This window comes from Garra rufa, chromosome 20, assembly GCF_049309525.1.
Source record: "Garra rufa chromosome 20, GarRuf1.0, whole genome shotgun sequence".
NCBI lineage: Eukaryota > Metazoa > Chordata > Actinopteri > Cypriniformes > Cyprinidae > Garra > Garra rufa.
Genome location: NC_133380.1, coordinates 27,162,388 through 27,186,846, shown reverse-complemented (window position 1 = coordinate 27,186,846; position 24,459 = coordinate 27,162,388). Strand labels below are relative to the sequence as shown.

Here is a 24,459-nt window from a genome sequence, read left to right as displayed (position 1 = left end):
CAATATTCAGATATTATCATAGCGCCACCTGTTGGCAGCAGGATATATTATATCTTTCACTAACTCAAACATACCAAGGTCAATCTCCACCAAACTTCATATGTTTGATAAAAGTGCTGGCCTGAACACATCTACATGCCAATAATCAGTTATAGGCATAGCGCCACCAGCTGGCAGCAGGAAATTTGTGACATATAAGTGACTTTGACATATTTCTCCTATTTTTACTTTATTAAAAGCATACTGCCCATCGTTAGCTGTTTTCCTAAAGCCACCGGTCGGCGGTGAGCGTGGGTGCGAGGGCCCTTTCATCGCTGCTTGCAGCTTTAATTTACATTGTTATTTTTGCCTTTTAATAGAAACGTTCTAATCTACAGTTATTGTAATTTGTGGTTGGTTTTCTAAGTTCTTTTTTGCTGTGTCAAGTCTAACACCGTGTTTACACCAAACGCAACAGTTGTCGTGCCGTGCCGCACCGATAGGTTTTGTGAATTGGTTTACCAATTTCTTCCTCGACTGGTGATAAACCGTTTATATAATGGATTGGTAACATCCAGCAGTGAGGATGAAGCTACACAAATTTCTATACTATTTGACACAGGAGCAGTTCAATTGCTCATTACAATATGCTAAAGCTTTCTATTTCACATTAGTTACAATGATTGTATACTGTAAAATTTCATCTACACAGATTATTTTTAACGTCAGACTCGGTAACAGGGTACATGGATGTGGCTGTGTGTAAACAACTCATTAGCAGGACACATTGCTGCTACAATAAATAAAAAGCGTAATTGTGACTTTTTCAACTTCCTTTAGTGCGTAATGTTGCTGTTAGTGCTTTGAAAATCATGTGCAAAGTTACAAAGCACAAAATCCACTCCTCGTTCTTTATATCAGTCAGGACTGTTTCTTAACTCCCTCAAACTCCCTTGATTATAGTCCTGAGTTTTCTTACAATCACATCCCTCTTTCAAATAATTCCCTCCCAAGTGAACACATCTTGTGTGTATTTGATAGTTTATTTTCTGTGCATGCACTTCGTGTCTGTGCATATATCAGACGGTAAACTAGCAAGACTTTTTTAATGCGTGCAAAGAATAAACTTTTCATGAAGATAAAAAATATCATGTGAGGGCGATAGAGCTAATAACTAAAAACAGATGTTTTATTTGTTGTTGTAGTTGTAACTAAGGTACGAGCTGTAAAGGCACAGCTAGGGTCTAAAATTAACACACACCAAGTGCCAATATATAAAACAGTGCTTGCCAATTGGCCAGTAACTTTTTAAGTGTAACAATGCTTGAGAAACAATGCTCATTAAATCACAGAGACTGTTGTAATTATATGAATAATTATAATTTCCTTTATGTTTCAGAGTGAAGTGCTGTGATCCTTTTATGATAACAATGTTGTTAGTGCCTTGGAGCAGTTCACAGTAAATGCTCCAGACAAACTCCATCTCTGCAAGTGCTGTGAACTTGTAACATTTGCATTTGAAAATGCAACATGTGCCAAACATCTTCCCAAATTTGTAATGGGAATGGTTTATAAATATGTTGTAAAACTCTAACAGACATTTTCTTGGGACACCTGAGACTTAAGCAAAATAAGGTTTAGCTGAAACCATGGTCCTTGGTGTTTCATAAAATGGAAGTCAACAGCTACTGTCACTCTGAGAGTCAAAAAAGCAATACCAATTTGTCTGGTGATATATTAAGGTCTTATGAACGGAAACAATCGGTCTGTGCAACACACTGAATATTATTTACAATATGAAGGACCATGGTTTCTTAATCGGATTCTTCTATTTACAACATGGATGTCCTGGCAAGGCTGGAAATTTTAGCAAATGCTGTTGAATGCCAAAGCAAGATAGATTTTGTTAAAGTCTGTCCACATGTTATGACTATGGGGACCATGGAAAGCTTTGTGCGCTGCCAATGTAAAATGTCCACACATTTATTTTGTTTCATTCAGGCAAAAGAGACTGACCATTAACCCTCAAGTCATTTGTTTGAGTTAAAGCTTTAAGGCAGTCATTTCAGTAACACCATCAGAGACTTTCGGTCCTGGATGGGGAGTTGTAATATTAGAAACCATGTATTCACAAAAACTGTTTTAAATCAAAACAGTAATTAAACAAGATAAAGCTTTAAAATATCACCGGTAGATTACTTCCATATGTTGGATGTGCGGTTTCTTGCACCATAGTTTATGTTATCATGGCAAAAGCGTGGTATGACATAATCCAGTTTTACAGAACTGGATCAGCCTGACAGGGTTGAGGTTTTATGCTGTGGTAGCACAATAAAAACTCCAGGTTTTCATGTAAAGGGTAAGACAAAGTGTTTCTCTACGAGCAATGTAATTACTTGTTAACCTTCACTTTGGCATATCATTGCAGGATTGGCATATGTTTGAAGTTTCTCTTTTAAAGATTGTGAAGAAAAATATAAGGGCTGCATACCTTGTGTGCTTAAAGAGATGACAGAATCTTTTTTTAAGTGAAATATCCCTTTAATAGTTTTAGATGGACAACATATATAATTTTAATGAGAAACCATTAGAAACAGGTTAATAAAGAATAAAGAGAGTTAATGTTCAATTATTTAAACAAAATTTTTTAAAGCATTTTGTCTATTTCTTTCAAGTTCTGTGAGAGCTGTGTATAGAGGGAGGGGAGTGTGTTTTATTCTGAATGTCTGGATGTGTTTCTTCATCCGTTTGCCCACATTGTTTTGAACTATGCTTTATAGATGTGTTGCAATCAGGGCCAATGTGCAATGCATTCATTGTAAAACTCCAAAATTAGTTTATTTTTAATTCTTAAAAAACACCACTATTTTATCTGAAAACGGTAATGATTTTATTTTATTGACAATATTTTACTTTGTCTTGTATATATATATATTTTTTTATAAAAAAAAAAAAAACTCATTAGACCAGATAACTTTTTAAGCTGCCATATGGTCATGTTACAGTGTGCCCTACCTATGGGGCATGTTGTCACATTTTACTTCCATTCTTGTGGGGTAAATAAAGACAAAAAGTATACACTGTAATTATGAAACAAAACCACAGATTTGTACTAGACAAGTGTGAAATTAATGAGGACAAAAATTATACTCTGAACCCCATTTAGATTTACACAAACTGAGAAAGTCAAAAAGTGTTACATTGTGCCCCGCTCTCCCCTAACATATCACATAGCAATGTATCTTTTAGCATGATGCTACGACGTTTTAGCATGCTAACAGACAGTTTGAACACAATTCTTGCATGTTTTAACAAGTTTGTAACATCTCTGTTTTTTTATTATTTGTTTTAGCTTACTGCTTGCTAGCTGTGTGTTAAAATGTTAGCAATGCTGAGCATCATGTTAAAACATGCATGTTTTAGCATGTTATCCCTGCTGAAAAATCAGTAGAAACCATCACAAAAATTCTAATGGTTTCCACTACAAATACCATTACAAACTATCATCTTTTAACCATTAAAACCATTAAAAAAATGGTTCCCTTTCTGGCATTCACTTCGACGTTGTGTCGAATGTACGTCACTAGGGGTTGCTCTTAAGAGCCCAAACACTTCTGATATCTTGAGAAAAGGCCAGTGGACATCCAGGTATAAATAGGACAACATGGGATCTGCTCATTCGTTCTATTCTTCGGAGCCGATTGCAGCCTCTCTCTGTGAGAAGCAGCACCACTCACCTCTTCGTCATTGTATCTACGGCATAGGCAGCGGTCTCTCCCTTCTCAGACTCAGCTAGCTGCAGTGAGAGTCCCCTGGGTGCTTTAACGGCGATCTCAAAGAGAAGATTTACCTCTAAAAGAGCAAAATTTCTCTAAAAGGGCTGACACAGTTGGATTGTGTGTTTCATTATGCCTTTACATCCATGTTGTTCTGGTTGCGGTTTCTACCTTTCCCCTAACGATCGGCACGATCGCTGTATTCAGTGTTTTGGGCGTGAGCATGCTGAAGCTTGTGAGGACATGCACTTGGGCACACTCTTCACACTTTAACTGCTTTCTGTTCCCTTTCTGTTCTGGGGGCTGAGTCTCAGTCGTTTGCGGATACTGAAATGGTGGCCGTGCTTGAACGAGCAGCCAAAGAGATTGGGCTTGTGTGGAATTCTCCGCCTTGTCCTGATTGCTCTAGGCTGGACGCTTGGTATCTGGGGAGGACCGTGACTCCAGGCCACGTTTTACCCCAGTGCCTTTCTTACCGGAAGTGCACAAGGAATTGACAAAATCGTGGAAGGCAATTCCTCCTCCCTCACCACCCTCATTGGGGGCCCAGCGAGGGGGTACACGGAGATTCCCCAGGTGGAGAGAGTGATTGCAATGCACCTTTGCCTGCAAAATGCCGCCACCTGGTGGGACCGCCCGAAACTCCTGTCCAAGGCTTGTAAGTTCTCTTCCACTCTCGTGGCAAAGGCTAACGCGGCTTCCGGACAAGCTACTGTTCCCGAGCTACTGCAGGAACTGGCTCTGGGGAGAGTAATATCCACAACGGTGGTCCAGGAGCGCCACCTGTGGCTAAAACTAAAGGTTGGTCTCTTCAGCAAAATTGTGGAAGAATTTGCCCAGCAGTTCTCCACAGTAAAGAAGCAGACGGAAGCCATAAAACACATCCTGTCTCGACGGGGATTGGCCCTGCCCTTCCAAAGCAGCAATCTCCGCCTGCCCCGCTTCGAGGATGGCCCCCTGCCAGAACAGCTTAGGCCCTGTGGCACCGTGAGCTTATCATCAGAACCAGGGGTGTTGCTAGACATAAAGCTCTACTAGGGCACAGGCCCCCCATTACTCATATCAAGCAAAGTTGCGTGCAATAAGTGTACAACACAATAAACTATACAAATTGTGTAACTGTATACATTAACAATTTATTTATTTAACGATTTATTTATTTAAGTGACTTCATCATGCTTCACATAAGCATTTCCAACATGTTTTAAGGCAATGTATATGGAAATAAAACTGGAGAGAACTTGTAAATTTTTTCCTTGCTCTTTTGCAGTCTTCTAGATTATACAATTCTAATGATGACGATTTCATCTTTCTTAAAGAATTTACAATTATAACATTTCAAGTAACCAGTCATTTAATGACAACAACTATAATAATCAGCATTTGTTTTTAAAAACAAACAAACAAGCAAACAAAAAAGATATGAAAAAGTATTCCCCAGTTCCTTAGCCAAGTCCAAATGACATTGGTTCATTTGAGCATTAAACTGTACCGCCTATTCTTCTTTTTCGCAAATGGTCAATCACTTGCCTCTGACTTAATTTACAAAGTTCTTCTCTCTCAAATGATAAGACAGCAAGATGGTGGAGCCTTTCTTGTCCCATTGTGTACCTCAGCCAAGTGTGGAGCCTTCTCAGCACACTGAATGACCATTCACAATGACAGCTATTGACTGGGATTGTCAGAGATATCTGCATAACCTGTGCCAAGGTTGGGAACATGACTTTATCCAGCAAGTTGAAAACACACTGTATATCCTTAATTGGAAGGCTTTCCTTTTTGTGAGCCAAACAGTTTTTAGCCACTAAAACCTCCTCTGATTTTAGATCTACATTGTAATGATCTGCCAGACCTCGGAGGTGCTCCTCACAAAGAAAGCTATCAGGTCCAGGATTACATGCCTGAACACCTCTCAATATTTGGCCATTAAGAGATGAAAAACATTGCTCCATCTCAGACACCATTCTGTCAAGACAAGGTAGAAACAGGTTTCTTTTTAGCTTCTCTGAATCACTGAGGTCACTCACTGCTCCACAACTAGTGTCCACTACATAAACCTCCATGCGTTTCTGCTTTTGTCTTTGTCTAGTAGCAGTGCATGGCTCTGTGATCTGATTTGCTGCACAAATGGTCCTGACAGTATCATAAAGCATAGTAGCTTTCTCATCTGTGTGCATCTGCTTAAGAGTGTCACACACAGCTCTTTTGTACTCAGCAGCCTTAGCAAGGTCTATTGTTTCACTTTGCAGATATTTGTGCAGGTTCTCAGTTACAGACAGAAACGTCTTGAACGTTAGCAATAGGTATACTGTGGAGAATCTGCTGAGTATGGCATGGAACCCTACTGCCATGGAGTTGTTGATGCCAGAGAGACACTGAAGAACTGCGGGCAGATTTTCTAAGATGGCATTTACAGACCGCAACTGGCTTGCCCAGCGGGTCTTTGAAATCTGCACAAGTTCAGATGGCTGTAACCCCAGCTTATTTTGAACATCTTTGAATTGCTGATGGTGTACAAGTGAAACAGTGAAAAATTAGTACACACTCTGTAGCAGCTCAAAAAGATCCCTGGCCTCTGGTATGGCCTGACAGGTGTGACATAAAACTAAATTTAACTGATGTGCGTAGCAATGCACATATATGGCCTCTGGATGCTTTGTTTTAAATCTGGCTTGTACATCACCAATAGCCCCACTCATAACTGCAGAGCCATCATATGATTGTGCTACACACTTCAGCTCATCAATGCCATGACGTGTTAGCTGCTCTTCTATAGCATCAGTGATGGATTCTGCATCAAACTCTTTAAGTGCTGTCATTGCAAGCAAGCACTCCTTCACTGTATCCTCTGCAACATAGCGAACACATATGGCCAACTGTTCAGTATTACCATCTCTGGCTTCATCTGCCATTACTGAAAACATCCCTGCCTTTTGTACCTCCCTGATAATATTTGCTGTAACCTCTTCAGTACAGCACTCAATTATTTCATTTTGAGATCCAGGGGATAAGTAAGTACTATGTGAAGGGGCTGAATGTGATTGTAAAAAAAGGGTCAAACTGTTTTAAGAGATTCAGACACTCCAGAAAATTCCCTTGGTTGTGGCTGGAGACTCCCTCATCATGGCCATGGAAGGGAATATTTTGTTTGGCCAGGAATTGTGTCAGCCACAATACGCGTGAGGTACTCCCGTCTGTCATTTATTTCTGCCTCATTTGCTGAGTGCAGTTGTTCAATTACACTGCCATAAGCAGCACTGGCTTTAAAACTGTGCCAGGAAAGCATGCTTGCTTTATGGGCAGGTGTTTTTTTCATGCTCTCTAAAGAGATCTAAAGTTTTTTTTCAGTTTGTTAGGCCAGTGGTAACAAAGGTCATGTTTCATGTTTTTACCGAACACTGAAAAACAAAAAGCTGCATCTCTAGATACAGAATATTCCAACCAGGGAAAGCTTCCAAACCAGTTCTGATTAAAGGATCGCTTTTTCAACCCAAAGTTGTGCTGGGGATATTGGGACAACTTAACTTGTTTTGGCCCACAATGCTTTTCCCCCAAGTCACTAATATTTCCATCTATATTGTGACCAGTGGTTTTTGCCCTTGCCCCCTGTCTAATGTTCTCTGCTGCCACTGTTCTCATCTCTCCCTCAGTTTCCTCTGCATGGCTCTCCTGTCTTTTGCTTGTCTCTCGTCTGTCCTTCTCCACTCTTTCACTCTTTGCCCTGCCTCCAACTGTTCATTCAGCTCCATCTCTCTTCCTTCTCTTTCACCTGTAGGGTCTTAGTCAGACATCAGATGAAAAGGCATCATTTTTTTAAGGAAAACCTATGAAAATCTATGAAACTGCATTATCCAACATCAAGCAGAGTATCCTACATTAGGACCGCTTCAGACAAAAAGTCTCAGAATGAGCAGAGAGGTGGTTCTCAGACTCATGCTCATTGGCTGTTCCAGTTTGAAAAACAAGCTATTTTTATGATTATTAAAAATAGAAAATTAAACTAAAACTGCCAATAGGTAGCGGCAAGGTACTATCATTCAATTGATTAATTCAAATGACTGATTAATTCAGGAAGAAGCAAGTGACTGTCTTTATGAATGGAAAGGCATGTTCATTCATAAAGGAAAAACTGCTGTTTGCTTAGATATTCGCTGTGGCTCAGCTGTGACTTTGTTTCAAATTATTTTCACTGATGAAATAGAGCAAAATCAGGCAAGTGCTGTAGTCAGACGATATAAGTCACTTGATATTAAATTAAATATTGTTTATTGACCTGTTGTAATAAATCAGTATTACATTTGCAAACTCCTTAATAATCATTAAAGTTGTCACTCATCATTGCGATAGTAGCTCCTTAATAATTAGTGACTCTCTTATTTATATCTTGTTTTTGTTATCATGAGAGTATTTGTGAGCTTGCATAACTCAGCACTGAACAAAATGGTGTTTTGAGCAGTGAGTGAATTCTGATGGCTGAGAATTAAGTTTGTTCATCAAGTCTTACCTCCCCTAGACTCATCATCTCTCCTGTCTGCTTCTCTGTTTCTGCTTCTTACACAAAAATGTCTGATGTCCGTCTACAGGAGCCAATAAAGTTTTAGTCAATAACGTAATATTATTTAGAAACATATTTAGTTTTGTCCAGTGCTTGAAGTGGAAATATAAAACTGATGATACTCCCAATTTGGAAATCGCGTTCAGGGGCTGGGGGGAAATTGGGAGTGGGCACAGGGCAGTATGTGAGAAGTGCCAGTGACCCAAAACGGCAGAAAAATTTATGAAACACTAAGGGTTAAAGTATAAAAATCAGTGGTGGAAGAAGTACACAAATCAAGTACTTGAGTAAAAGTACAGATACGAATAAATAAATACTACTCCGGTAAAAGTGAAAGTTCTTCTTTTTCAATTTTACTCAAGTGAAAGTACAAAAGTACTAAATTTTTTATGCAATTAAGTAAAAAAGTACTGATAGATTTAGCAATTTTATATAAAATATATATTTAGATAATTTTATATATTTTTTTTATAATCTTACTGCTCAAAATACCTAGCCTATATGGAGTCAAGATATATTTTTGTTATGTTATATGAAAATGTTGATGAGATTCATGTAGTAATTTTCACTGTGAAGCGTACACTGCGGTGTACCTGTGAGAAAACAGATTTGACTCTCATCAGTAAAAAAAAAAGTGTTTTAAAGCTTGTTGTTTTGCAGAACGTTACAGTTTTATATTATATTAGAATAAAGCCTTAAGTTAGGAAGAGCATTTTAATTAAAAATATAATTATATTTTCATAATATTTTTTTCTCAACCTTGTCTGTGGTATAAAAACATGCCCCCAGAGGGCATCACTTCTCACTGTAGATCTGTATACTTGGCTATAACGTTAGTTGATCCAAACAATATAAAAATTGATACCGTAAACAATATAGAAACAGATGTCACATAGGAGTAAATGCATTTTTATACAACTACTATCATTAAAGCAGGGGGGAATATAAACGTGCATGAGTTATTTTATCTGTGTTATTTTAATGTTTTGTTTTTTGACCTAGACTCTAGGCTCCTAGAGGCACAGATGTTGATGTGTCTGTATTCAAGCATTTCAATGGGCTTAAATATATCACCCTTTACAGCAGATTTAGCACCATAGGTCGCGTGCGCACGCGCTCACAAAACCTAACGGTTCTTACTTGAGAATCAAGTTCACTGGAGACTCGCTCTAAACGGCTAATTTAAATCAGTAAGTTGTCGACTCGAGAACAGCTCCAATCATAGACTGTAGGTTGCAATTGGAGTCCAATTCGTGAATGAATCGATTTGGTTTGGTGCGATTTGCGAACCGATTTAACAGGTACATTGAAAAGAATCAGTTTGTTCATTGAAAATAATCAGTTTGTTCATGAATCAGACACTGCTTCTGCGTCTCAGAGTCGGAGCACGTAATATTTATCACGGAGGAACATTATGTTTTTTTTAAATGTAGTTAAGTAAAAAGTGCGATCTTATGCTTTGGAATGTAGTGAAGTAAATGTTACTTAAGATAAAACTACTCAGGTAAAGTAGAGGTACTTGAAAACTGTACTTAAGTAGTAAAGAAGTAAAACTACTTTGTTACTGTCCACCACTGATAAAAATGTTGCTACGGCGTACAGGTGCTTACTAGCCCACTTCTAGCACTGGTTTCGTCATTTTTTTTTCATAGCCCACCTCAACTGCATTTCAACACCTAGACTTCTCTGTGCAAGGTCCACCTCAACCGCATGCCAACACTTCTGCCTGCCGTGAAAGGCTACGCGCTGCAGTTGCACGTAAACACACAGACGCGCACGGGCATGGATTTCTGCGCGTGTGCGTCAGTTTGTTTTCGGTTAAACTGCTTTGCTTTTACAAGCATTGATTCGGTTGTTGCTAATAGGATAGTTTCTTTATTCCAGGATTTGAAATTAATACACAGACAAATAAAGTAAATTATAACTCAATCTTGAGATTTTACTGGGGCACAACAGATTTTTACTGGGGCATGTGCCCCGGTAAATGGGGTCTGGCGACGCCCATGATCAGAACAGAATAAACCCTCGTCAGGCTTCGAAGCGTTCCTGAGATGGGCAGCCCAGAGGAGAGGGTGGATAATAACCTTAGGGAGTTCTTATCTCCAGCCACTGTGTTTTTAGCTCTGATAAGCCACAAAGCCATTCCAGGTACGTCAGGGGTGGTCCCCTTGAGACCACGGTCACCGTGATTTTGCCAAGTAAGACATGTTCCTGTCTCAAGATCTTTTGTTGATCCTGGGTCAACATTACTGTCCAAAAAGACTTAACCCAATCCCTACCCATAAACCTTATCTAAAATCAGAGGGAAATAATAGATGATTAACAAGGGTGTAGAAGCACCAAACCCTGATCGCAAGCCTATAACTGGCATTTCCTGAAAAGTTATCCATCAATTCTGATTGGTTTATTGGAATGTTGTTCCAAGATCAACAAGGATGTTGATCCAGGACCTTGTTGTACTTGGTGAAATTACGTTCACCTGAGAGCACTGGTGCAGAGTCTAAAAGAGTCTGGCTCAATCTACTCAATCCCTCTCGTTGGCTTCTCAGAACCATCCGACTCGGCTATGCAATCCAGTTTGCGAGGCACCCACCCAAGTTTAGCTGCATTCTATTTACCATGGTTCAGGGCGAGAATGCTGCAGTCCTTCGGACGGAGGTCACAACTCTTCTGGCGAAGGGTGCGATAGAGCCAATCCCCTCAGCTGAAATGAAGAAGGGGTTTTACAGCCCTTACTTCATTGTACCCAAAAAGGATGGTGGACAGTCTTGGATTTGAGAATCTTGAATCGGGCCCTGTACAAGCTCCTGTTCAAGATGCTAACCCTCAAACACATTATCACGTGTGTTAAAGAACAAGACTGGTTTGTGGCTATAGACTTTTGTGTCTCGATCCTTCCAAGACACAGTTCCTGCGGTTTGCCTTCGAAGGACCAGTGTTTCATGTCTCGATCCTTCCAAGACACAGTTCCTGCAGTTTGCCTTCAAAGGACAGGCATTTCAGTACAAGGTCCTTCCCTTTGAGCTATCCCTGTCGCCTTGCATCTTTACGAAGGTCGCAGAGGCTGCCCTTGCCCCCCTCAGGGAAGTGGGCATACGCATTCTCAACTACCTGGACGACTGGCTAATCCTAGCACACTCATGATAGTTGGTTTGCTCCCATTGGGACGTGGTTCTCAACCACCTAGCTCAACTGGGATTTTAGGTCATCTGACTTTCAGGGCTGTAGAGGTTATCTCTGGGTGCTGATGGGTATGGACTGGATGGACAGGTGGCTACGGTGACCTCGGAATAAGAAGGAAAGATACTAATATTAGCGTAGATGCCATTCTTCTTCTGATGCAACGAGTACATCAGGTGTTATGGGAAGTGTTCCCGGTTCCGGTTGACCTATTTAATGCAGCCTAACAATCCTTTAACGGATTTGGATTATAGAAATGTGTTAAGTGTAGGCCAGGTTAAAGAGATGGGTCTTTAATCTACAGTAGATTTAAACTGACAGAGTGTGTCTGGAATCCGGGCAAACGAGGGCTAAACCAAATATCACAGAAAGACAGGGGGAGACAATGGAAGAAACCAAAAACAGATGACATAAACTGACATAACTGTGACATTACGCCCCCCTCCGAATAGGCGCGTCCTCGCGCCGTAGAAAACAAAAAACAGAACAGAAAAGAGGGACGGAAAACCAGAAAAGTAGAGTCCATAATGGAGGAGGCTTCGGCGGAGGACGCAACCCCAGGAGGGGGACCAAAACAAAAGTCCTAGTGGCAGACAAGACAGTCCAAGGGGGCGACGACGGTGGCAGGAGCCAGGGAGGAAACAGGAGGGGCCTGAAGCAGGAGGAACCCAGCAGGACCCAGATTGCAACCATGATGACGGCCCAAGGTGGAGCCGACGTAGGGAGGAGCCATGGTGGAGGAAGGACGCCAACTCCATGGGGCCGACCGACAGAGGCGGAGCAGCTGGTAGAGGAGCCCGAGGCGGAGATGGAGAGCTGAAGATCCTGGGCGATACCGCGGATCCGGAGGGCCAAGGTGGAACTAGAGGCTCTGGCGACCGAGGCAGAGGCGGAGTTCCGGAGGTCCGTGGCGGAGCCGGAGCGACAGAGGATGGAGGGAGGGAGGAGTCCGTAGGAGCCGGTGGGACGGCGTAACGAGGCACAGCCGGAAGAGCAGAGTCCTGAGGTGACGAACGGACGACGACTGACCAGAGCGGAGCCGAAGAGACGATGGAGCCCGGTGGAGCTGGTGGGCTGATGAGCGACGGTGGAGATGAGGGCGCTGAGAGCCGTGGTGGAGCCGCAGGGTCGGAGGGCCGAAGTGGAGATCTGGGCTCTGAGGCTGGAGGCGAAGCTGAGGGATCCTCCAGCCATGACACCGATGGTAACTGGCAGCCCTGCGGCGAGCCCACTGCACTGATGGTGGGCTGAGGGTGAGCAGAGGGGCTGTCAGGGAACAGCGGTGGCCAGGCAGATGGAGACATGAGCAGGGTGGGAATTCCGGACAGACAGGTTGAACATGACAGGTAAGTATTTCGGTATAGAAGTGTATTAAGTCACAAGAGTTGTCCTCCAGGTGTCACGGATTAGTAAAGGAAGTCTGGGTCCAAAATGCAGGTAAGTGATTTTTAATGAATATAACAAAACAAACAAACAAAAAGGCCAACACGGCACAAAATTAATAACTAAAACACAAAATAACAAAACCAAGAACAAGATCAAAAGGCCAGGGAATCAAGAACACAAAAGTACATAACAGACACAAGACAATGCAGACATGAATGCGGAGTGAGTAGTGGGATCTCTTATAGTCCAGATAGTGATTGTGAACAGGTGTGCGTGTAATCAGTGATAACGACAAGGACAGGTGAATGCTATCAGAAGTGCAGTGCAGGAAAAGGAAAACAGCGACCTCAGGTGGCTGAGGGAAGCCCCACAGCCCAGATCATGACAGTCCGCCGCGTCCGGAACAGAGCGCATTCACAGCCGCGACAGGAACAGAGGGCACGGTCGCCTCTGCGTCAGGGACAGAGGTAAGTATTTTTAATTAATAAAACAATAAACAAACAAAAAGGCCAACACGGCACAAAATTAATAACTAAAACACAAAATAACAAAACCAAGAACAAGATCAAAAGGCCAGGGAATCAAGAACACAAAAGTACATAACAGACACAAGACAATGCAGACATGAATGCGGAGTGAGTAGTGGGATCTCTTATAGTCCAGATAGTGATTGTGAACAGGTGTGCGTGTAATCAGTGATAACGACAAGGACAGGTGAATGCTATCAGAAGTGCAGTGCAGGAAAAGGAAAACAGCGACCTCAGGTGGCTGAGGGAAGCCCCACAGCCCAGATCATGACACCAGGACTTCGGAAAAAAAAATCAATCAAATCCCCAGACTTCAGATCCATCTCACCCTAGGCGGTGGTGCAGTGGGCAGGGCTCTCTATTTCCCTCACTTGCTCCACGTTGCAATCCACTGTCGTGGATGTAGAAGCCGGCTCACGCACCTGATCAGCCGTGGAGGGCTCTGTCGCTCGCAGCTCTAGTTCCTCCGCGGTGCGCTTGGGCTCCAACTCCGCGTGTCGGGGTGATGGTTGGCTGGTCTCTGGGTCATGAGTGGGGCTGGTGTCATCCTCCGCGGTCAACGAAGCTCTGCTGGACATCAGCACCCACTCGATGTAATCGGCAATGCTCTCTCGAGGACCCTCCCCGGACAGCTGCGCCTTGATGGTGTTGTTAAGTCCCTTCCGGTAAAAGGTGCACAGACAGCTGTCCGGGTAGTGCGTGTAAGGCACGAGGTGGACAAAGTCTCTGGCGTGGTCCTCGAGAGAGTGATCCCCCTGCTCCAGGAGGATGATGAGGATGGCAGGGTTATCCATAATCAAAACAAAACAAACACTGAGAAAAAGACAGAAAAGAAACGCAGGGGAAAACGCCGGGAACTGTTTAGGTCGGTCCTTTTGTTATGATGCATGCTTTCACTCAAAATAGGCATTTTCAGAATAATATAATAAACACATTCTGGGGACACCTGAGATTTACATTGCATCTTGTAAAAAGAGGCATAATAGGAGCTCTTTAATAGAACCAGACAAAACAGCAAGGAGAGTCAGGAAATGTTTTATTTAGGGTGATAAGTCATTACTGTGGCTATTATTATTTATAAAACATCAGGCCATTTGAGTTATTATCAAACTAACACATGGTTTGTTGAAAATGCAAATGATGCCGCTCTAAATCAGTGCTTCTCAAACCTGTCCTGGAGATCCCCCACGACAGCACATTTTACATGTTTCTCATGATGAGGAAGAATTTCTGAAAACTTCCGAAATGTGGATGAGGAAGACTTCCGAAATGTGGATGGGTTGGGGGTCTAGACGGGGGGTTGAGAAGCACTGCTTTAAATAATACACAGCTGAAAAAAAAAATTATTATAGTAATGGAAAGATAGTTCTACAAAGGTAATTGGGGAAAATACATAATATTTTTAATTATTAATAGTTCAATCTTAATATCAATTTACATCATAGTTAAATGTTGATATAAATGTACTTCATTAAGCTTAATGTTGTATAAATGTTGAAGAGGAGCAATGCTTTTCTTAAAACATTTGCTTTTAGTTGAATAGATTATATACAGAACAGCTGACAATGTCTTTGTTGTCTGTAATAACCTATTATCTAATTATAAATAGACAAAAAAGGAGTTTACTTGGGGTGCTTGTAGAATTATTACTTTTACATTCATTACAATAACTGAAGATGCTCCTGCCCACAATCTCTATTATCCACATAACTGTTAGGTAAGGGTTGAGAGCCACCCACTGTACTTAGTTTTTTTATTAACGAGTGTAGATTAGTAAGAGTGTCAATTATGCTCAAGACTTTTCTTTTCAATGTGTTCATTTTTTTTGTCTACTTGCTTGTCAGTGTGGTTAGATATAGACGAGTTAGTATTTTTTTGATTTGGTCAACGCCCACATTCATTTGGCCCCTCCATGTGCATTCTTAACATTTGTAAAAATATTTTAAATATTATAAATATTAAAAATATTTATAATATATTATAAAATATTTTTATTAATGTTTTATTTTATAATTTTGTACCCCCTTTTTTACCCCTTCCCTCTCACCTTCTGTAAATAATGTAAGTAAACTACTTGTTCTTTCACCACTTTGCATTTCCCCTTTGCACTGCACTATATTTTTAATAGTTGACTGACTTGACTGACACCAAGGAGACAGTCTCTTGATTGACACTCTCTTATCAAATACTGAAGGGGAATAAATGAGATTATTGCAACCCAAGAAAAGCTAATCATTGACAGGAAATGTCTGCAAATTTTATGACAACACACACAGCATATTCTATAATTATTCAACTGCCACACACAATAAAACATCATGTAGATAATGTGAGGCATATTACATTAAACATATTTGTTATTACAGTACAATGAGGCCCTCATTGTTCATATTCAATTCTCTTATTGAGAGATTGTACAGACTATGCAATATGCCTTAAAGCAAAAGTGAACAGCTTTTTACACCACTCGCCCAAGCAGAAGTGGGCGGCTCTCTGCAGTGGATTTCCGGCTCAGAAGGTTCCACAGCATTGAAGGCACTGAGCTTATTCCAGAGCTGAAACTGCTGCTTGTATTATCTTCTCTCAATGGATGGTACTCTTTAAACCGCCTGGAATATACATGGATGGTTACTTTTATGTACCTAAACTTTGTTTACTTTTAACTAGGCAGATAACAATAACATTCTTAATATTTATTTGGATGAAACCCATATGTGTATTGGTGTCTTACTTGTATGTAAAAGCAATGGCTCCTAAAGCGCAAATAAAAACCAGGACTCCCAGTGTTGCTCCAGCCGTGTTCCTTGACAAATTTGTGTCTGTAGTTTTAACAAGATAAGTTGTGAAGTAGTGAGGTTATAGTGTGCGTTCAGTAAAATACATTTTATTATTTTAGATATGCTTTATATTTAAATGACACTTGCCTATAGCCACACTGAGCTTTGCACTGGTTACAGCCAAGCTGACATCATTGGTTAGAGACACATTGATGCAGAAGGTGCCTGAGTTGTTGAAAAATTGTCGTAGCACCATCTGACACTCAGAGGTTGGAGTCACAGCATTACACTGTAGGGCCTGAACAGGGCTTGTACAGTCTGCATCAGATACCACGGTGCACACTTGATTGGGCAGGCTGGCAAGCAAACATAAAAAAATAAAATTAAAATAATAATATATTTGCATACCATATTCATGTTCAATTACAGTCATAATTATTACCAATTTAAGACTATTATAAAACAGTAACATCTAAGAACAGTAAAGCCTATATACAGTCTATATAATAAATCATATTAAAGGAATATTTACCTTCCCTGACATGTGACTGTAAGATCTACAGCATTCTGCTCCAGCTCTGTGGCCATAATCACCACATTATTCACCTCCACAATCTCAACACTCTCTATTCCCTCTGAAGTAGGAAAACACATATGTAGAGAATATTAAACACATATGTAGTGATCTGTTCACAGGTATCATTAAGACAACATAATATATGTGATATAACATAAGCAATAGTGGCTTCTGACAATAAATTAGGTGGGGCAGATTCTGGGAATGCAGAATACTTATGGCAGAGGTCTATTGTCTTTGTGTAATTCAGCCTGAGGGTGGGACTTTAACATTCACTGGCAGACTCACATAAATAAAATGCTATCTTAAAATGCAAACATTAATGTGGTTCTTATTGTGTATGAATACTGATTTATAATGGTAGGAAAACAAAATAAATGTTTAATTCTCAGAACAATTAACCAAGTTACAAACTGGGCAATTTACCAAAACAAAACATTGTTTTGCATACTTTTGATTGTGCATACTTTTACTTCATACTTTTGATTGTGCATACTTTTACTTCATCAAAAAAACTCATTGTGTATGATTTATAAGCCTGTTTCCTCATGGGGACCTGAGAAATGTCCCCACAAGGTCAAAATCTACTGGTATTCCTATCCTTGTGGGGTCCCCACAACGTGATGAATACCAGGTACACACACACACACACACACACACACACACACACACACACACACATGTTGGGTTTACATGTTTTATGGGGACATTCCATAGGCGTAATGGTTTTTATACTGTACAAACCGTACTTTCTATCGCCCTACACCTACCCTACACCTAAACCTAGCCCTCACAGGAGATTGTGCACACTTTCACTTCATCAAAAAAACTCATTGTGCATGATTTATAAGCCTGTTTCCTCATGGGGACCTGAGAAATGTCCCCACAAGGTCAAAATCTACTGGTATTCCTATCCTTGTGGGGACATTTGGTCCCCACAACGTGATGAATACCAGGTACACACACACATACACACACACGCACGCACGCACGCACGCACGCACGCACGCACACACACACACACACACACACACACACACACACACACACACACACACACAAGTTTCCTTTTCTGGAATGTAGGTATGTGTATTCATATTTATATAATAATTTAACCTACTGACTGACATTCTCTCAGATGAGTTATGTAACAAAAACTTAGCACTATTACTTATGGGATGATCTGTGCCACTTGCTATGTTTATAGTCTGACAAAGCTGCTGATCTAACGCAGGCTGATAGATTTTTCTGGCATGGATTGATATAGCATTGTCCAGAACTATGTTCAAGTAATGCAAAATCTCATAGTCTCAAAGTTGCATATCTGCCTATCTGGTTTTTAATAAGGGTGTACTGTATTTATATATTTCACCACAGATTTACATTTAAAAACTGTGGGGCACTGTTTAGCTTGGGAGTGCAGACATAACCAACCTTGTCTGCCAAAGCCAAGCACTAAATTTCAATATACCTATCTCCCTTCCCAACTCTAAATAATCTAGAAACTCCAAAAAATAATAGTTGAATAATGCTGAACAAGTTACAGTTTTGGATTGATTCAGTTTACATATGTATTCAAGTGGATGAATATTTTTGTGAATGTTTCAAAGCCTGTTTAACGTTAGTACTATAACGTTAGTACTAAAGTCCAGCCATGGCATGCCCACCGATGTGCACATTTTGCTTTTCTCTTTCATCTGACACACTTAGTCTAGTTTATGGAGCTCTCTCCCAATGAGATGGTTATCTGAATCAGCTGTGTTAAATAATACAGACATACAAAATATAAAGAGCTACTTTTTGTCTTGATACTGCTACACAATTTGTGTCATCAATATATAAGTGGTTATAGGTGAAAGATTTTTTATAGTTAAGCCAGCCAGGCCAGTAATACTGGAGTGAACCTATGAAATTATAACTTATGAACCGTAAGGGGTATAAACAAAATAGTTTTTTCCTCTGATTTTTTGAAGATAAATTGTTCTGTTAATTGTTCTGGGAATAACAAATTGTTTTTGTTTCCCACAACGCTGCAGTGCTGCTTTCAGCTATATTTGACCCTTATTTTCCAACCAACACGAACATGGCATCACCAGTTTGAGTTGTGGAAAACAAAAGCAATTTGTTATTCCCAGAACAATTAATCAAGTTTTATTGTTCTGAATCGTCAAGGAATCTGAGGAAAAAAGTATTTTGTTATTAGCCAAACGTGAGTGCAGATTTGGACAGGTGGTAGCACTTTTGGGTTTAAATACATTGAAACAAAATATTAATAATAATAAAAATACAAAAAATACTCACGAACTACTGTAAGAGTTGTAGAGAAGGAGCCATAACGATAAATCATACAGTTTGTTTCTGCTGACATTTCTGGTGCTTGCCGTTTTGCAATGACTAGAGCAGCCTGGGTTGCTTCAGTTCCTGCCACCAGTTCAGCTTCTAATTCACTCACTGTTGCCTCAGGTATGCTAGTTATGCCTGCAAGTAAACCGATGAAAATAAATTAAATATATGACACAATTAACTGGTTATGTTTTTTTTTTTTTAAGTTATGGCTGTCTAAATAAAGTTTTTCACCAGTGATGGCTTCAGCTGCCTCGTTGACTTCAGGAGCAGCTCCATTAACTGCTTCTATGTCTTCTGCTAGAGGTAAAACAGAAGCTACAACATCTGTGATCACTGCCTCAGGGCTGTTAATGATTATTACATCACCAGTCGTTCCCGCTGTTTCTATGACTGTCTGAACAGGGGTTGTGTCAACTACAGCAGCAGAGGATTCTGGAAGAACTGTAGCCGCCAGATTGACTATAATCTCGTCTCCTTCTGGGGCCGTGTCAGCCACGGGAACCTCTGTCGCAGGTTCAGCCTCAACAGCTGTAGGTGTGGCTAACATAATTGCAGCATTATTGTCACCTTCAGCCACAGCAGTGTCTCCAGCAGCAGTGGGCACCTCCTGAGCAGTATTATCTAATTCTGCTTCTGTGTCAGTTGCTGAGACTGCCAAGTCATTGGCAACTACAGCGACATCAACTCCAACTCCTTCCTCTGCTATGGGAACAACATCAAGCGACTGAGGAGAAACAGTTAGCACAATGTTTTCCGCTGCTGTTGCTTCATCTGGTAAAAAGGAGAAAGCACCAACTGATAAATCTTTTGGAAATCACTTCAAAACACATTTTGGACTGAGAATTTACTTTCAAATGCCACGAATTATGAGCTTTGAATACAGTATGAAATTCTACCTGTGACAGGAACAGGAGGTACGAGAGTGGCTACTGGAGTTGGATTGAGTTGACAACCAGTTGAGATGGCTGCCATCAAAACCACCTGTGGTCTGAAGGAACCAGTTGTAAGGTATGCGTGGGTAACAGTGGTTTCCCGAGAAATGAGAGTTCCACTATTGTCACCAAAATCCCAGTTGAAGGTGATGTCTGACCCACTGAGATACTGGCTAGGGTCATGCAAATTAATGCTAAAGGACACAGCTCTGTTCTGGATAAAGCTTTGGTCACCCTGATTGATGTCACCGACCTGAGATAATGTCACTGTAAAAGGAATCTGGTCTAGAGGAGAAGAGGAAATTTCATTAGGTTTTTCTTACTCTGTAAATTACAACATTGGTTTACTCTTCAGTTACACAAATTACTTTCCAGTTTAGCTCAAGTAAGTGGTTGATTGGCATGAATTACTGTAAGTAAACATAAGTAAACAAAATAGGCGTAATTTTCAAATGAATAGAGATTATATGCATGAATGTACAGTTATCAAACTGCTCACCAGTGATGGAGAACTGAGTAGATGCATAACCGAGGGGAACAAACTTGTCTTTGCCACGGCAGTGATAAATGACTACATCCATGGTATAAGAACCAAGAGGCGTGTTAACTGTTTCAATGGTCAGTAGAGACGAGGGACCATCAGCCACCTGCCAGTATTTTCCTGAAAGATTGAAACAATAAAAACAGTAACTAAAAATCAGCCACTAATAACCCTAACCCTGTCCCTAACACACTAAAATCAATGAGAAATTATTTTAAATTAAATGGTTCATAAAAATGTTGTACAAGTCTCCGAGCTTGCTATCTACTTTTCCACTAAATGCTAGTTTATATATATATATGACTAAAATAAAACTACAGGTTTAAACTTCCTCTTACCCCATGTTTTCCATACGTAGATGAAGCGGGACTTTTTGTTAGAGATCCTAGAGAAGGGAGTTCTGTCAGGAAAGACACCTGTCCATTCTTGAGGGATGTTGGACTCAGGGTATACAGTCTGGCCCATAGTATATGATGTTCCTAAAAACAAATTTGCTATTTTTTAAATTACTTTTTTTTTAATTTAACTGTAAATAACAATTGTAACTATAATTGTAAATTGTAACAATAATAATACAATTTAAAAAAAAAGATCCATGGCACTTATATCTACTGTTTTGTTTACAGGAAATAACAAATACTGTATATATTATATGAACATAAAATAAAAATACATTACAACATTTCAAGATCAGGCAAATGTATTATATTAAAAAATTTTTTGTAAAACTAACCATTAATTGTACAGTTTCTGTCCCACACCACCTGTCCATCAGGACGTACTGTCTGGTTCTGAGGGAAGCGAACATCAATGTTGAAAGTGGCTTTAGCTCCTGTAAGTGTAGGAGAATCACTTCTGACTTCAAATGTCACCTCTCCACCTATGGCAAAAAAGGATTTCCAGACATAGTTTAAAAGAAAGGTAGCAGGTATAGCATATCTTCTTCCAAAAAAAAAAAAAAAAGAAAACTAGGAGGTATCTCAATTTATTTTATTTTATTTTATTTTTTTTACCTTTCCAACAGTCTCTGTATCTGGGATCTCCATCTCTCCAAACTGGATACATCTGTGAATTCCATGAACGATAACGTGCAAAGCGTGTTCTGGATTCTAGAAGAATGATGAAAAGAAGTAGTAAAGGTCTTTTTTGTGAAAGAACATTAAAATATATTTTTAGTAAAGAGTAAATAATTAAGTTAATTTAGTTCTTTAAATAACAAAGGTCTTCTTTAAAACCCATCTATGGGTAAACTCTTGATTTCATAATTTTATAGTCTCCCAACAGGACCAGTTATTAGAAAACATTAGATGTGGAAGGTGCATATTTAACTTGATTTAATTCCATTACTTCAACATTATAAGCAACCCTACAAACACTAAAATTTTGCATATTAGATAAATGTGACTAAATAAGATGACAGACTGGAATAATGCTATAATATATATTTATACTCTATATATAGTATATTATATAGTGTCATTTCATAAGGTAGTTAAAAGTTAGTAAATATAGGATAGCTCTGTTTCTAAAGGCTGGCTTAAGTTCATAAGTGACTGAAGAGAAAATCTACAATGAAAAAAGCAAGAGAATGTGAGGGTTGGCAAACAGAGTCACACGACCTCCACAATCCCATTCAATCCTTTTCATGTGACTTTCAGCTGAGGGTACCGCTGTAATCCCCACTGTTGGAATGAGGTAAGATCCCACAGAGCTCTGACATGCAGTTAACCTTTCATTTATCACATTCTATGACATTCTTTAACATGTGACATTGTGCACTATACTTAATAAAAACAAAGAATAGCCTTAAATAGTTAGCCTTAAGCCTCTTTGAAGCATTAATCATACTGGTCATACAAATACTAGTACTAATTTTATAAGTACTAATGTCAAAGTTTGCCATGATTGGTCATTAGGAAAAGGCTACATTGGAGGGCTGAAGAATAAAGTTTTAAAGCTTGTTCAACTGGATGTCTACATCCTTGTGTGCAATGCCAATGGCAATTCGCTGAAACAAAAATTTTAATACATTTAATTGTTTGAAGTATTGGTATTTAAAATAATGCAACTATTTTTCAGCTGTGGATTTAACCCAAAAATTCTAAAAGAAGATATAAAAAGTTTTACAGATTTTGATTAATTATTTAGTTTGAGGTACTTATTTAATAATTCTTTTTTTATACTTTCAAATTTTGAACAATAAGTGATTCCTATTAATGGATTTTAGTATATAAAAAAACAAAAATACTCACGTGAAAGGGCACTTGATGAGAATGTAACAGTTAGAAAGAGGAGAACCGTCCACATCATTGGGGTATGCATTGATGACTACAACACCACAGTCACTGATCCAGCTTTACTCTCATGTAAACTCATGAGGTGTCTTGCTTCAGTATCAGTACCCCAAACCAAACCCCCAGTGTATGACATCATAGATGGGTGAATAGCAGGTTCCTCCCACACCCTGAAGTAATCCTAAGGAGGCTTGTAGTTTAGGAATGTTTTACAAATAAATTGTTTCAATGCATCACTATTATGCACCCTCTCTTCCTTAGTATCTTGCTAAATTTCTGATTACATAATGATTAATACAGAACCTAGAATGTTAAATGAACCTAGAATGTTTAATAAATGGACCTAGAATTACATGGAGATTAATGAAATAATTATTCTTTTATAATATTATTGATTTAATTAATGCTATTATGACTTTTACAAGATTTTTTAATTTTATTTTATTATTTTAATATTGATTTCACCAGTTTTCTTTCACAATGAATTTTCATTATCTGCATTTGTGTGTTTTTGTAACAGGTTATACATAAACGTAGATATGCATAATATTTCAATGAATATTGAACAAATTGAACATATATAAATATAACACATATAGTTTTAATAAAAGTTTTAGAAAAAAACACAATACTAAAGATGGTTAAGCTTAGGTGTACCACTTTACCAGTTCCTATTTAACCTGAAAAGTCAAATCATGTAAGATCTTTTTCCACCTTTAATGTAATAGTGAAACCAACAAAATGCAAAGAACAAATAAATAGAAACTTTTAGGGGGAAAACCCTAACATGACCTGGTATGAAGCATTTTTATAATGGTGCATGATAATGTTTGAAAAATTAACTAATCACATTCATAGTCTTACTCAAAAGTACTCAAGATTATGTGATGCTAATTAACCCTGAATAAAAACAAAAAAAATCAGATAGTTTTGTATGATTATTTTATTTTATTATCTTGGTTGCAATTTATTGCTAGCCATGGCCTGCAAAGAGATTACAAATGATGGGTTGCACATTGTGAAGAAGTCCCAATCAGAAGGGTCATGAAAACTGACAAATCAAGATGTGCTAAGGTGATAGATTCTAATGCAACTAAGGAGGGGTATGCAGTTATAAAGACAGTTTTAAGTCCTTTATTTTTCTTAGATTCTTTTTGTATTGAGATGATCTTTGGTCAACATCACTGCCAAGTTTAACATTAAATTCACAACTGCACAAAAATATTATTTTAAAATGTTGGATTTGTAAATGTGTATTCTGTCTCTTCAGTTTCTCATCTTGTGATCATATGTGCATCCTGTGAGAATAAATGTCTATTCATTATCTACAAACGAGGACAAGAAAGAGGAAGATATTCTTGGAGCATGGTTGTCTGTGAATCATGCTTGTTGGGTCATATCTGCTAATATGACCCAGAGCTGTAATGATGGAGAGTCACAAGATGAGAGTATACGCACAGCCCAGTCAATGATGTTCTTTCATTATTGTTCTCTTTCTCCTCATGTCGTTACCTTCATGTATTTTTCTTTTTCATTCTTAGCATTCTTGGGTCGGTATTAGTGTTACAGTAACAATCTATGTATTGTTA

General features: G+C 39.2%; 1 protein-coding gene across 1 annotated transcript; it reads right to left on the bottom strand.

Annotated features, from left to right (window-relative positions):
* Positions 1–14,422: 14,422 nt before the first annotated feature.
* pmela (premelanosome protein a) lies at positions 14,423–22,950 on the bottom strand. Its single transcript, XM_073825710.1, has 12 exons — positions 22,829–22,950; positions 21,590–21,685; positions 21,310–21,456; positions 20,915–21,055; positions 20,535–20,696; positions 20,000–20,320; positions 19,335–19,874; positions 19,059–19,235; positions 16,713–16,815; positions 16,328–16,536; positions 16,135–16,222; positions 14,423–16,012 (listed from the first exon to the last, which is right to left on the bottom strand). The coding sequence occupies exons 1-12, from the start codon at positions 22,896–22,898 to the stop codon at positions 15,862–15,864; spliced, it is 2,205 nt and encodes a 734-aa protein (XP_073681811.1). The 5' UTR covers positions 22,899–22,950; the 3' UTR covers positions 14,423–15,861.
* Between the last annotated feature and the right edge of the window lie 1,509 nt (positions 22,951–24,459).